The sequence below is a fragment of the Caenorhabditis elegans genome, chromosome X (genome assembly GCF_000002985.6).
Source record: "Caenorhabditis elegans chromosome X".
Classification (NCBI taxonomy): domain Eukaryota; kingdom Metazoa; phylum Nematoda; class Chromadorea; order Rhabditida; family Rhabditidae; genus Caenorhabditis; species Caenorhabditis elegans.
This window is the reverse complement of record NC_003284.9, coordinates 3,667,486-3,680,697: the sequence shown is the minus strand read 5'-3', so window position 1 is coordinate 3,680,697 and position 13,212 is coordinate 3,667,486. Positions and strand designations below refer to the sequence as shown.

General features: G+C 35.9%; 4 protein-coding genes across 5 annotated transcripts; all 4 read left to right on the top strand.

Annotated features, from left to right (window-relative positions):
- The first annotated feature begins 2,140 nt into the window (after nucleotides 1-2,140).
- Nucleotides 2,141-6,657, top strand: tag-52. The gene is made up of 10 exons (NM_076232.4): nucleotides 2,141-2,377; nucleotides 2,710-2,925; nucleotides 2,976-3,159; nucleotides 3,204-3,364; nucleotides 3,408-3,584; nucleotides 3,638-3,968; nucleotides 4,015-4,092; nucleotides 4,136-4,213; nucleotides 4,280-4,638; nucleotides 6,268-6,657. Exons 1-10 carry the CDS (start codon nucleotides 2,144-2,146, stop codon nucleotides 6,445-6,447), a joined length of 1,998 nt encoding a protein of 665 aa, NP_508633.1. The 5' UTR covers nucleotides 2,141-2,143; the 3' UTR covers nucleotides 6,448-6,657.
- On the top strand, nucleotides 6,640-8,424 carry ceh-63 (Homeobox protein ceh-63; the record flags this gene model as incomplete). 2 transcript variants are annotated; one of them, NM_001129622.4, is made up of 5 exons in its annotated part: nucleotides 6,640-7,024; nucleotides 7,069-7,128; nucleotides 7,175-7,255; nucleotides 7,315-7,451; nucleotides 8,155-8,424. In NM_001129622.4, the coding sequence occupies 5 exons, from the start codon at nucleotides 7,010-7,012 to the stop codon at nucleotides 8,318-8,320; spliced, it is 459 nt and encodes a 152-aa protein (NP_001123094.1). The 2 variants fall into 2 exon arrangements, with proteins under 2 accessions (NP_001123094.1, NP_001364844.1); NM_001377614.1 differs by lacking the exons at nucleotides 6,640-7,024; nucleotides 7,069-7,128; nucleotides 7,175-7,255; nucleotides 7,315-7,451 and having other exon boundaries at nucleotides 8,180-8,320.
- Nucleotides 8,425-8,682: 258 nt separating this feature from the next.
- Nucleotides 8,683-10,324, top strand: C02F12.5 (BPTI/Kunitz inhibitor domain-containing protein C02F12.5). The gene is made up of 5 exons (NM_076231.5): nucleotides 8,683-8,810; nucleotides 8,858-8,969; nucleotides 9,389-9,523; nucleotides 9,971-10,076; nucleotides 10,198-10,324. Exons 1-5 carry the CDS (start codon nucleotides 8,694-8,696, stop codon nucleotides 10,256-10,258), a joined length of 531 nt encoding a protein of 176 aa, NP_508632.2. The 5' UTR covers nucleotides 8,683-8,693; the 3' UTR covers nucleotides 10,259-10,324.
- Nucleotides 10,325-11,755: 1,431 nt separating this feature from the next.
- snet-1 lies at nucleotides 11,756-12,598 on the top strand. Its single transcript, NM_001383546.1, has 4 exons — nucleotides 11,756-11,897; nucleotides 11,949-12,045; nucleotides 12,093-12,216; nucleotides 12,265-12,598. Exons 1-4 carry the CDS (start codon nucleotides 11,827-11,829, stop codon nucleotides 12,276-12,278), a joined length of 306 nt encoding a protein of 101 aa, NP_001370352.1. The 5' UTR covers nucleotides 11,756-11,826; the 3' UTR covers nucleotides 12,279-12,598.
- Nucleotides 12,599-13,212: the final 614 nt, after the last annotated feature.

The following is a 13,212-nucleotide window of genomic DNA, read 5'->3' as shown; positions in this document are numbered from 1 at the left end:
AACGAGTAGACCGGAGAGAAAGAGGAAGAGACAGGAGAGCATTTACCTGGCAAACAAATTCTTGACCTCATACTATGCATCATCTCTTCGTTGTGAACAAATAAAGTCGAACGGTGGAATACTGCATTGGCACTAGCCGACAATGTTAAGCGATGGGCAAGGACTCCTGAAAAATGCTACAAGTTATAAAAAATTTGAAATTTAAGCAGAAGTTGGTCTCCTGAAAAAAATAAGTGAAAATTGATAACAAAACAGTATTCAGAATTGGTGAAAAACTGTGCCCTTTCTGAATTCATGCTCACCGGTAGGCATTATTTGGACTAAATTTGGTACATTTCCTTTTTTACCCCAGATTTTTCTGGAACATTTACTTTTAAAAATTTATGCTTAGCAATTTTGTTTTCTAAGCCTTAGAATGAAAATAGTATTAAAATGAACATTCACGTGAGCATAAAATTCGAATAATTCAATGGTTTGAATGTTCTTTTAAAATGCGGGGTAGAAAATGAAAAGTACCCTAAACTTAAATATTCAATTAATTTCGAAAGCCCTCGTGGACTATGAGACTATCATTTTGGAAATAAATTAAATTTCCATTCATTTGTCAAATTCGGTCTATTTCAATTGATCGTGTTTTGCTTTTTTTTTTTCCTTTTTTAAGGCTTAGAAATGGTTGTTTCCGCCTCATGCAAAATCACTTTACTTTTTCCATAATTTGCATTTTAAATATGTTCCAATAATACCCAAGACTAAAACTTTTGAAAATGTGTTTCCTGCTTTAATACAAACATATTTCTACAAAAAATCTGAGCTGGAAGTTTTTTGAGGTTTATGAGTCGCCTTTCCAAAATTCAAAGATTTATTTACAAATCTTCATACTGGTTTAATTACATTCTCGATGTTCGACTAAAACTTCTGTACAATTTTTTTTACTAAGATTATGTTTCAAAAATTTATGTTCCAAAAATGCACCAATGCTCTAATCCTTGACAAAAACTGAATTTCTGGAACCTCAATGATTCCCTAAAACGGTGACTAAAAATCTATAAAAAACCACAATATTATGAAGACTTTTCTTAAATTATCTGGTTTTTTTGCCTATTTTGATCACGTGTAATCTAAATAGTATTTTAAAAATTTCTGAGAACTATCTATTTTTCAGTAATAGATTTTACATATTGATATTTGGCATCAGCTGTTGTTGGTGTTTTTCTCTGAAAATCACTTTATTTCTCATGTGGTTTGATGTAATTACATTTTATTCCACAACAAAATATGGAAAATCTCATGTCAGTATATTTCTTTCAATTTACATGCTGTTTAGAGAGGGCTTTTAGACAGCTTTGACAAGCTTAAGGACGAAACGGAGAAATATATTTTATTATTTTATATTTATTTAGTAGTTTCATTTAATGGCTTCTTATTTTTTATTTTATAAACGACGGGAAAACGCGCAATTTTATTTGTTGTACAATGGTCTTTGTTCACACTAGTTTCTACGTTTTGTACAGTCCTCTTGTTTGAAACGCCAGCATCTGATAATATTCCATTTTCCACTCCACTCATGTGATTGTCGGGAAATTCGAGACCATGTGCTCTTCCTATCATATCAAATCATCTGACTCCAGTTTTTAAAGACTCCAAATTTTCACTACTGATTTATCATTTCCTGTTGATCTAGATACTGCCCAACAAACGCATCTCTTCCTTCTACTCTGCTACTCCCAGATGACGTAGCATCTACCAACAACATACAGCACGGCATTTGATCATTTGTCTTGCGCAAAAACGTCCTTGTCCTCCGTGTTCTCACATAGTGCCCCCCCCCCCCCCACCCCTTCTTCACTCTTCTCATTTTTCCTTGCATCATGTGGACATGCATGGCCAACCCCCACTATAGCGATGAGTGTGCAAACGCGCTCCTCTGATGCCACCGCGAATTTGAATGCGATGGTGTTGTGGCGGTCGTTTGGGAGAACACCTGCCGGCCGTTCTACTCAATCTATTGATTTTTATCCCTCTTTATCCCGTGTTCTGTTTGCAGAGTCTTGTTTACCGGGTAGTTCTCTTCATTATCAATGTCTTTTTTTTTCGATTTAAAATCAAATGTTTCCTTTCATCTAACTCTGTTGTTTTTCAGACTATGAACGCGGGCAAAGAATTCAACTACTACACGTACCAAAGTGACTCGTCGCAAGGCAGTTTGCAAAAGGCTCCCGATGAAAATACTGATTATTTCACACATAAGATGAACAGCTATTTGCCATTTGACATGAGTACACTGTATGCTAATCAGCCGACAGAGAAAATCCAGATTTTACAAGAAATTTATGATACCGAGAGAACCTATGTGAAAGCGCTCACTATCGTCGATGAGGTCAGGATTTAATTATATAAACCAGAATGCCGGTTGCCTAAAAATTGCCGAAATTTGTAACATTCGGTTTGGCAGCCGACAGTAGCCGGTTACCAAAAATTTTGGCGTTTCGCTGCTATTGCCGGTTGCTTTTGGAATCATGCGTTTGCGCTTTTTGATATTCTCATGAAATGATGCTCGAACACTTGCAACCGAGGTACCTGAAAAATCTATGACAAAAATTTGTCAGGTACGACTTACCGAGAACCGTGATTTATAAAACGCATCTATTAAATTGATAGCCATAAGTATCTCAAAAACTTCTAAAAGCTTCTTAAAATCTTTTTTTCCAGATATTCATTCAACAACTTAACTTGTGGTGCCCCAAATCAAAAAAATGCTTCCGATCCATGTTCGGCGAGATATCAGCAATCTGCAAGACTCATCAAATCCTTCTGGAATCCCTTCAGTGCAAGCCGATCGCCGAGGTCTTTACCAAATTTGTACCGTTCCTCAAACTCTATACCAGTTATGCATCCCATTATCCAAATTCGCTGAAAATTTTTGCGGTTAGTTATAACAATAAAATCTATGATACCTTATTATTTTTACTTTCCAGAAACTGATGTCTCGCAACGACTTCCGCAAAGCTCTGACCAAAATTGAGGAAGACCCCAGAGTTGATGGAAAGAAACTCCAGACATACCTCATCATGCCAATTCAACGCATTCCACGCTATATCATGCTCATTCAAAATTTGATGAATTACAGCACTGAGAAAGATGATATGACAAACCTTTACAGTAAGAATTTATTGGAACGATTTTCTTATAGCTACTTTTTTCAGAAGCGTTGTCGGGTATGCAAGGGCTCTCCGATCAGATTCAATCCTGCATGACAGCTTATGAAAATGGAGAACGACTCCTTCAAATCCAACTGAATTTTGGTCTGGATGGGCACATTCTTGAGCCAGGACGCGTATTGTTGAAGGAAGGAATGTTGTACAAGGTAATATACATTTTAGTATCAATCCTAATTTGGTTAATTTCAGAGAGAGCTCAATGGATCAGCCAACTACCAGGAAACCGTGGTCTTCCTGTTCAATGATATTCTTCTTTACGGAATCAAGAGAATCAGTGTGATGCCACTCTGCAAATACGAGCCGTCTGCAATTCTCTCACTCCGTCACTGCATTGTCCAACTTGATGATATAGGAGGGAGCATATTTGTATGTGGTTATATTATTATTAAAGACTCGAAAATGGTAACTTCAAATTTCAGATTCGTTGTGGAGACGTCGGTGTGGACTTTACAGCCTACTCACTCGGAGGTGTTACGGAGTGGTACAATGAGATTTGCGATGCTATTGACAACGCAAAGAAGCTTCGTGATACGCTGCGGAAAGAGAGTTTCAAGCAAAAGTCGCTCATCTTTGACAAAGGATTCTGGCAGAGAAATCGAGACAAGCTCCGTAATATGATAACTGCCGATATGACGGGCAACATCAGTCGTGTGTTGACAAGAAAGAAGCCAGCTCCGAAGCTCGAGGAAAGTGATTTTCTTCGTGGACAGTGGACAACTTCCACGATTGCTTCGAATCAACGGAAGCGAAGTACGTTTATGAATATGTTACCCGGTAATTGTTAATTTGTTTTCAGAAGTTGCTACTTTGGAGGATGAAGAAGAAGACGTATTCAACATGCTATCTTCTCCCAATCTATCTCAGCGGAAGCGGAGTATGTTAGAAATATTGAGATTTTGATTAATTTGGATTTTTAGAAGCCACTCTGCAAGAGAACACTCCATCAGGCGTTGGTTGGACAGCCTCCCCAAGAAGTTCGTCTTTTCGAAAACGTAGTGAGTTTTTCAAGGCTTAGTTTTTCAAGTTTTTCGAGGCTTTCAAAGCAATGCGTGAATTTTCAGGAGCGTCTACTCTGAGAAATAAAAATGCAGATGTAACTGACGGCAACAACTACCTCAGCCATCTTGTTCTCAATGATGTCACCATGACACAACCGTACACTGGTCTTAATGCTTTTGTGGGAACTCCAAAGTCGAGAACACCAACTGATGACGATTACGACAGTGATCGGGACTATGTTTGGACTGATGACGAGGAGTTTGTTTCGGACGACAAGAAGATTCCAATCAGACGTGTGGCTAGTTATGATGAAGAGGATCGCCGCCCACGCGATTTCAGCGAGGTTCGTCGCTCTGTGGCTTCGGAACCACCACGTCGCCATCTTGCAGTGGACGACATTCGCAAGTTGAGCTACCAACAGGTTGGTGATTGAAGAGTTAACTAGGGAAGAGACTGAAGGTGCCACCTGATTTTCTGTTGTATATAAATTTCAGACTTCGAAATTTTAGAATTGAGTTTGCGGTGAGCTTGCAAATATGCTCGGAATAAGCGGTGCATTGTGGGTGCTCCGAGGACATGTGTGGTGGTGGTATTTGCCAATTCATATAACTTTCATGACTTTAAAAAAAGTTTGGAAGATGTCTGAATTTTATCAAAATCTGGAATTTTGATCACCAGAAGCATGCAATTTTCAGAAACTCGAAACATATTTTTTAAATTACGAGGGTGATTTTTCCAATAAAAAAATCTGCATGTTACCAATGGTAACTTACCATCATGAACATCCCCAGAGCTCCGATGTTGCTGCTCTTACTCGGCAATTCCCGGCAGCTTCTTCCCCAAGTTTGGGGCTTTCCAGCTTCTTACCCAACTCTTGCCAACTTCTAACCCAGAGTATGCCCAAGTCTTACCCAACTTCAACAATTCTAGTGTAAACTCCCTCGCCCGAGTTTTGCCCAAGTCTTAGCCAAGTCTTGCCAACTTTTTACCCAAGTTTGCAGATGTAAAGAACAAACAAGATTCCGAAATCCTGCATGCGCAATGTTTAGCGTAAATCGACACTTTGTCTTTTGAGTAATTTGTATTTAAAATAGAGGAATTTCGATGTAATTGAAAGAATTCACAGGAAAACTTGTCCCTTCAAAGTCAAATTCTAAATATTTTGCTCTGATGGCTAACATTGTTAAAAAATGTACGAACAAAGTTTGCCTTTTATTTCCTGTGACTGTCTAATAAACCGAATAATTTATCTAAAAATAAAAAGAAAAGTTATCTTCAGGATGATTCTTCTCCTAGTCAGTCCAATAGTCAAATAATAGTCAGTCAATCCAATGCATCAACTTTTGAATTTTTCTAAGACTAAAATGTTCCTTTGAAATGTAAACTTTTATAAAATTGAAAGACATGAAACAAACATGAATTACAGTAATTTTGTAAATTCTGTACTTAGAATCATTAGGGAGCACACTTGAAAACAAATGAAATAAGGTATGTGGGAATACCGTATTAATCCGATGTGTCTGATACTTCCTCAAAAATATCTATCAGAATATGAGTACGATATATTATTAGTGTGCATCTTTTCGCGCGACCATCATGGCTCAGCAGGTAAGACTTCGGAACAACAGGAAATGCGATCAAAGTTCAACACACACGTATAAATTGGGTAAGAAATAGGCAAAACTTGGGTAAGACTTGGGCGACGCCTCGAGACGACGAGGCAGTCCACGACTTTTTTTATTTATGAGGCGCCCAACTCTTGCCCAAGGTTTACCCAAGCCTTGGCAACTCCTTATAAATGTTTTTATTTTTTGGGCAAGGCTTGGGTAAGAAGTTGCGAAGCCTTGGGTAGGAAACTGGCGGCAAACGCCGAGTACTCATCGCAAACTCAATTATAAAATTCCCTGCTTAAAATCCATATTTAACAATTTCTAATTATGGTATTTCAAATAAAACATGTCTAGTTCAAAAGCCCGGTGGAACCTTTACATTAGACCCTTTCTCAATAAATTAGAAAAACTAATACAAGCTAACAAAAAATGATTTTCAGCGTTCTCTGGAGCCATTCAACATGGTCACTGAGGACGATGATGAGGACGACATCATTGATATCAAAGTCAAAGGAGAGCGTCCACGTCCGTGGTGGGAGACCGAATCAGCACCACCGGCTATTAAAAATCAAAAGTCTTCAATAATTGATTCAATCAGAAATAGTTGCGCAATTATGTAATTTTTCCTCTTTTTTTTAAATTTTCAGCTATTTTGGTCCATCTATTTGTATGTTTTCATCTCATGATCGTTGATCTCTGCATTGTGTCGTTCCTATTTTTTCTACACATTTTCTCCCCATTTTTCCCTTAAAAATTTATGTTTTCGTGAAATATCTCTCCCCAGAAACTGTTCAGACTGTTCACTATGTTATCAATAAACAGCTATTGATACTTCTTTTGAAACATGTTTTCAGGTACCTACCAACAATTTTTGATGAAATGAGTCATGAATCACAAGAAGCATTTTGTTCTGCAAATTGATAGGCTGGAAAAGAGAACAGAAGCCTACAATGAACAAATAGATATAATTGTTTGACGCTGGAATCTTTATTACCGGGTAGGGTAGGATCTGCTACAATTCTACAATTAACGACGTGTTTTCCAACGACGCTCCATGCTAATTGCACAGCTCTTTTCCATGTAATGTCCCATCCTGAAAAGTCATAAAGTCGTTTCCTTCAAATTAAACATCCAATTGCTCTGAGCTTTCATTGCCCCTGTTTTGCTCATTGTGTTGTTAGCATGACGTCTAAAACGGTAAGTTTGAAATAATATTATTTTTTTAACCTTCCCTTTGTCAGAATATGACGTCAAACAAATTTGCATATGACTTCTTTCCATGGTCAAATGACACCAATTCGGTAAGTATTTGATAATTTTTAAAAAGTAATCAATTTTCCAATTTAGTCCCAACAAATTAAGAACATCAAACCGCCACCGAAAAGGAGCAATCGACCGACTAAAAGAACAACTTTCACATCGGAGCAGGTGAAACATTAGAATAATTGACATTTCCAATTATTTTCCACTCAATTTAATATGTTAAGGTCACACTTTTGGAGTTGGAATTTGCAAAGAATGAATACATCTGCAAAGACCGACGCGGCGAGTTGGCTCAAACAATTGAACTCACTGAATGTCAAGTGAAGACCTGGTTTCAGAACCGGAGAACTAAAAAACGAAGGTTTATTTGATCAAAAAAATTTTTAAAAATAAACGTTTTTATTAGTAATGGTCGAAGCAAGTTTAAATGTTTTTTTTTTTAATTTTCATGTTAAAATTGTTGGTACATCCCAGTTTTGAAATTTATCCGCTAAAAAATTTTCACAGTAGAATTGATGAAAAAAAGGCGAAACCTATAATTTTTGCATTTTTCAAAATTTTGAACAGAAATTCGTTGACTGACATATCCTTTATTTTGAGAAAGCCTGAAAACCTATATTAGAAGTTGAATCTGAAACTCTACGTTCAACAAGCTTGCCTCACAACATAGGCTTAAAAACTTTAGCCTGAAATCTGAAGCTCTCTTTTGAGGCTTAGTTTTTAAGGTCAAATGTTAGATTTAATTGTGAGCCTTGCGTTTTTCAGCTTAGTTTTTTTAAAAGCTGTACCCTAGGCCCAATTGACAAATGTTTTTGCTCAATTTTCAGATTTCGTTTTAATTCTCAAATTTTAGATGTAAAATGAATTAATAAAATTGAAACAGTAACAATAAAAATGAAAGTACTCGTGAATTCCCAAAGAAACTAAAAAAATTGAAAAATATAAAACGTCCACGTTGACATTTTAAAAAATAAATGAGCAATAAGTGTTGTCAATTTACGTGCCCGTACCATATAAAATCTAAGTTATGTAAACATTCAATAATCAAACCCGTAAAATTTCAGATGTACATCTCCTCTTCGAAAAAGCATGATGAAGAAGTCTGACGAACGTTCTCCTTCGCCACAAAATCCATCGTCTCAGCATGTTCAGAATTTGCAAACGTTTTTCCATTCATGGCCCTCGCATTTTGCATATTCACTTCCTTCTGATCAACAGAACAATGTTTGATTTTTGCAGCTCTTTGTCTACTTTTTTATACTGAATTCTTCATGAAAAAAAACATACTTTATTTGAGCAAAATTATGAAATTCAATAAAATGTTCAGTTTTGATTCTTTCATTGTTCGTCTTTTTCGAATAACGTCATTACGTCAAAACTCAAATAGTCTTGAAGTCTTGCACGTTCGATGTTATCAAATTAAATTCAAATTCAATTTCAATTTCGTATCAGACAAAGAAACGCAAAGACCGACCAGTGGGTCATTGTAAACAGTGGGTCATTGTAAACATTTTGATGGCCATTTCTCACAGGCTTCTAGAAAACAGGTATATAATGAAAGTTGGTACGACAGTGCCGGGCAGATTCATCAATCGATCAGTAAATGTTGTTCTTCACTTTGCTGATTCAATTATTTTTGGTTCCCGTTTTATGCCAGTACGCTTGCAGTTCTGAGTTGAAATTTGGAACTGCGTGCTCTGAAAACAAAACTTCTACAAAGGTTTGTCATTGAAAATGTCTAGAATTTAGTTCAAATTAAGTTTTCAGTGGTATTATGATTCCAAATTATTGTTTTGCTATCCGTACAAGTATTTGGGATGTGGAGAAGGATCAAACTCATTTGAATCCAACGAGAACTGCCTTGAATCTTGTAAACCAGGTGAATTTTGTTTTAATTTTTTTTGAAGATGGAAGATAGATCGTTGGAGGAATTTGATATCAATAAACAGAGTAACTCAACATGGGTGACAAAAATAAAAATGAAAGATTCCATAAGTACTTAGGTTTTTTTGAATTTCCAGTAACATTCTTAGTAAAAGTTCCAATTAAAAAAGTCGCATTTTTTGAATAATTTCAAGCAAAACAGTTTTGGATGATTTCAGAAAATTTGATCAATTTTGAACTTTGTCATTACCTTTTGGCTGTAGTTTTTTTTAAACAATTTCCACACTACTCATAAGTCATATTGTTTTTTGTTGCCTTAAAAATGCCGCCTAGAATCAAAAAGTTCAAACAAAGTTTTGATAATGCAATAGTCTGAATTCTAATTTTAGTACATCATTACATTTCTAATTACAGCTGACCAATTTTCATGCGGCGGCAATACTGGCCCTGATGGTGTCTGCTTCGCTCACGGAGATCAAGGATGCAAAAAAGGAACGGTGTGTGTGATGGGAGGAATGGTTGGATTCTGCTGTGATAAGAAAATTCAAGGTATACATAGAATTTTTGAGAATTAAAATAATATTGTTTAATGTAATTTAAAGTAGACTTTGCCAATATTCCAAAAAACAAAAACATTTCCACACCTGCCAAAGCCGAACCTAGAAAAAAACAACCGGTAAACGAGTTGAATCTTTCAAACTTGTCGTTTTGATTATTTGGTTTATGAACATAGTTGCTGTGAAATTTATTGCTCTGACTGTGAGCAAAAAATTGTTTCAACGCTTTTTGAATATTTGGAAAATTTTAATTTTCCCAACTAGGGAAACATGTTGCACATTCCTATAGTAAAGTTAATTTTCCTTCCAGGAATAGGCACTTTAACGTCAATTTTGTACTAATAAATTAGAAAAGAAGTGTAAAAATAAATTTTCAAACGAGACAATTTCACGCTATAAATAAGTCTACCCATCGCTTTCCACTTGGTCGAACTTTCAGACGAATGGAACAAGGAGAATTCACCAAAGTGTTTGAAAGGTCAAGTTGTCCAATTCAAGCAATGGTTTGGAATGACGCCTCTTATTGGACGTAGTTGTTCGCATAAGTAAGTAGTACTTCGGAACAGGTGAAAAATATTTCAGATACCTAGCCTTTAAAATTAGCATTTCATTTGTGATTTGCACAAATATTTTAAATGACACTGTTCTGATCTTTGGATTTTTCAGTTTCTGTCCCGAGAAATCGACATGCGTACAGGGAAAATGGACTGCTTATTGTTGCCAATAATTCATCTTTCTGTAACCCTGTTCTTGTAATGTATATTTGCGATCGAATGAATTTCTCTGAAAAAGTATCTAGTCATAATTATTGGAAATGCGTCAAAGGGTCATCATAAGAAGACACCTTGCCTTAGGCTATTCAGACACTCTAGAAGCATCGGAAATTAAGTTAATACACAATCATAAAACCTAATCTGATTCCATTCTGACATGCACGCGCCAGCAACTTTTGACCGTAGTTTGAAAAAGAACATGCCGGAAGTTCTGGATGCGAATCTTCAAAAACTGCAATTTCCAATTAAAAATGCAGCCCTTGCAACATGTTTGACCTCGGGCACAATGCGTATTATCGCATTAGAGGCCCTCGTGTGCTTAATGAAAAAAAAAAGTTATATGAATTTAGTAGCGCCACTATTCTTCTCAAACTCTTACTCTAATTAATAAAAAGTAGCAGTTTTCCATGCACATACAAAAGTGATATACAAACCACAATATTATAAATGATGTGAACTTCTTGAAACAGAATTTCAAATTCTGTTTCTTTGCCTTTCAGATTTCATTATGAACATTGTGAATAATTTATTGGTATTTAGAAAGATCTTCGTTTGGAAAAGTAAACAATCGTAAAATCTATGGAACAAAATATAGTATGAATATCAAAAATATGAGCAGATTAATCAAATCCGTTAGAAATGTGTTATGAATTTTTCATTTACAGAGAAGAAGTTTAACTTTTGTGATTGTTATTGCATTCTGTTTTACCCAATCACAATAATAGGAACATTCAGTAAAACTAAGAAAGCTTTTGTCGAAAAACAAAGCAATTCGATTGAAAATCACTAAATCGCCATGATAGAGTCGATGCTTATTATTGATTGTTTTCACCGCCACATTTTCAAATAATATTTTGATAAAATTTTTGATACTTCTTGTACTTTAAACATTGCACAACTGTAAAACACCGACGCTAGGAAAATCGATTGCAGGCTCAGTCTCGATACGAATTTTTTTGTACTTCTTTTTTTTTGAAATTGGCAGTCAAAAAGTTGCAATTGCTGAGCTTTTGCCACTTTTTGAAAAACTGCAGCATTGTCGCATGTGCGGATCCTTACTATGTTGAAGTATTGTTAGTCAAAGCATGAGTACTATATAGTTTGAAATTAGTATTTTTTGATCCGCGACTTCCAAAAAAAGTAGCAAAAATTGAGATAATTTTTTTTCGAATTAACTTTTTTAGACACATGACACATTTCTATTTTTGTACAATTTCCGTGCACATATTACTTTTTTTAACTTTTCTCAAAACGAAACATGTCATCAGATTCCTGTTTCTCGAAAACAATATCACTTCAGTGCACTTGAATAATTTTTCCTCGCGTTGTTAAATCTAATCTCGCTGAGAAAGTATTGTTGAGGTCATTGGAGAAAATGCAGAAGAGGCGGAGCCCGAGCAAAATCCCACTGAAAATCTACGGAGTGAGGGGCGTGGCGTGAATAAAAAGTCAGTAGATAAAAGGAGCGATCGGCGAAAGAGACCTCACTCTTCATCACGCTCACTTTGACAACACTTGGAGAATGGCGCGCTTCACCCCACTTCTGATGATCCTTCTTGCTCTTGTTCCACTGTACTACTCACTGGATTGCAGGTTTGTGTAGATTTCAATTTAAAACAAACAAGTTTCCGTGTTTTCTTCTAGAAAATTCTCGTTTGCACCAGCTTGTCGTGGAATCATGCTCAAAAGATCCGGAGGTCATCCGATGATTGCGGAACAACAACCAATGATTGATAATGCGGTAATAATTTTTGTTGAGTTTTGCTACTTCAAATTTATTTTTTCTAGAAAGCCCGCGAAGTTCAAATGATGGAGCTCCTTATCCGAAATATCGAAGACGAAGCGTTGATTGCCAACTCAGACTGCGTCAGCATGTCCTGGCTCCGGGATCGTCTCGTCAACGCCAAGAACGGTTAGTTAATTGCTTCTTGGATTTAATAGGTATATTCACATCTTTCAGAGATGCCGCAATAGACTGAGACTTCTTTAACAGAATTCCTACCAATATATACAACACTACCAACAATATACCAACTGTGAGATCGAATAAGTACCAACAGCCGATACCAACGTGAGCACTTGTGACGATTACTAATTGAGGAGGATGAACGCCGTATTTCAGAAATTTTATCCAATCCGCGGCTAACACACAACAAGCAACACTTCATCTCTCTCTTTTTCACAACTTTTTTATCATAATTTTTTATAACTTTCTTCCACTTGTCGCCATATACCCTTCTCGATATCTTGGTTACTCTTACTCTCCTACTAATAAATAAATCTGTTGAATGAACTTTCAATTGCCTAAGAGACTTTGAGATGAAATTTGAAAAAATTTGGAATCAGAATCAAATCACAAATAAATATGCCCAGGAACGTTAAGAAAACGTTAATGGAAATTTGTGTGATGTCAAGGAGAGCAGCTGAAAATTTATAAATTTTCAGGTTCGTACAACATTTGGTTCTTACCAAGTGTACGATATGAGCTAAAGCAAGAGTGGTTTAAAATTTTCAGGCGGAATCTACGGAAAAGTTTTATATGGTAAGCAGAACACCTAAACATTATTCGACACTGCTAGAAAGTTCTGCAACAAAGTAAAGACTTCTGGAAACTTTTGGCTTTCACGAGAATGTGCTGGAATAGTCTGAAAGAGGACTAACAGTTCAATGTATTTTGAACATTTAAACTCATAATGCACTCATATGAACAAATTTTTCATCAAGAAAAAAATTTTTCGAAGAACTTGATCTAAATTTTTGAACATTTTTTTGAAAGTCGCATTTCAGAATTTATCCAATTAGCTTATTCTCAAACATTTGGGTACTAGAAAAAAGTTCTGAATGATTTTGAAATTTTTTGAATTTACCGGACATTATGAATAATACTATAAAATCCAGAAAAATGTTG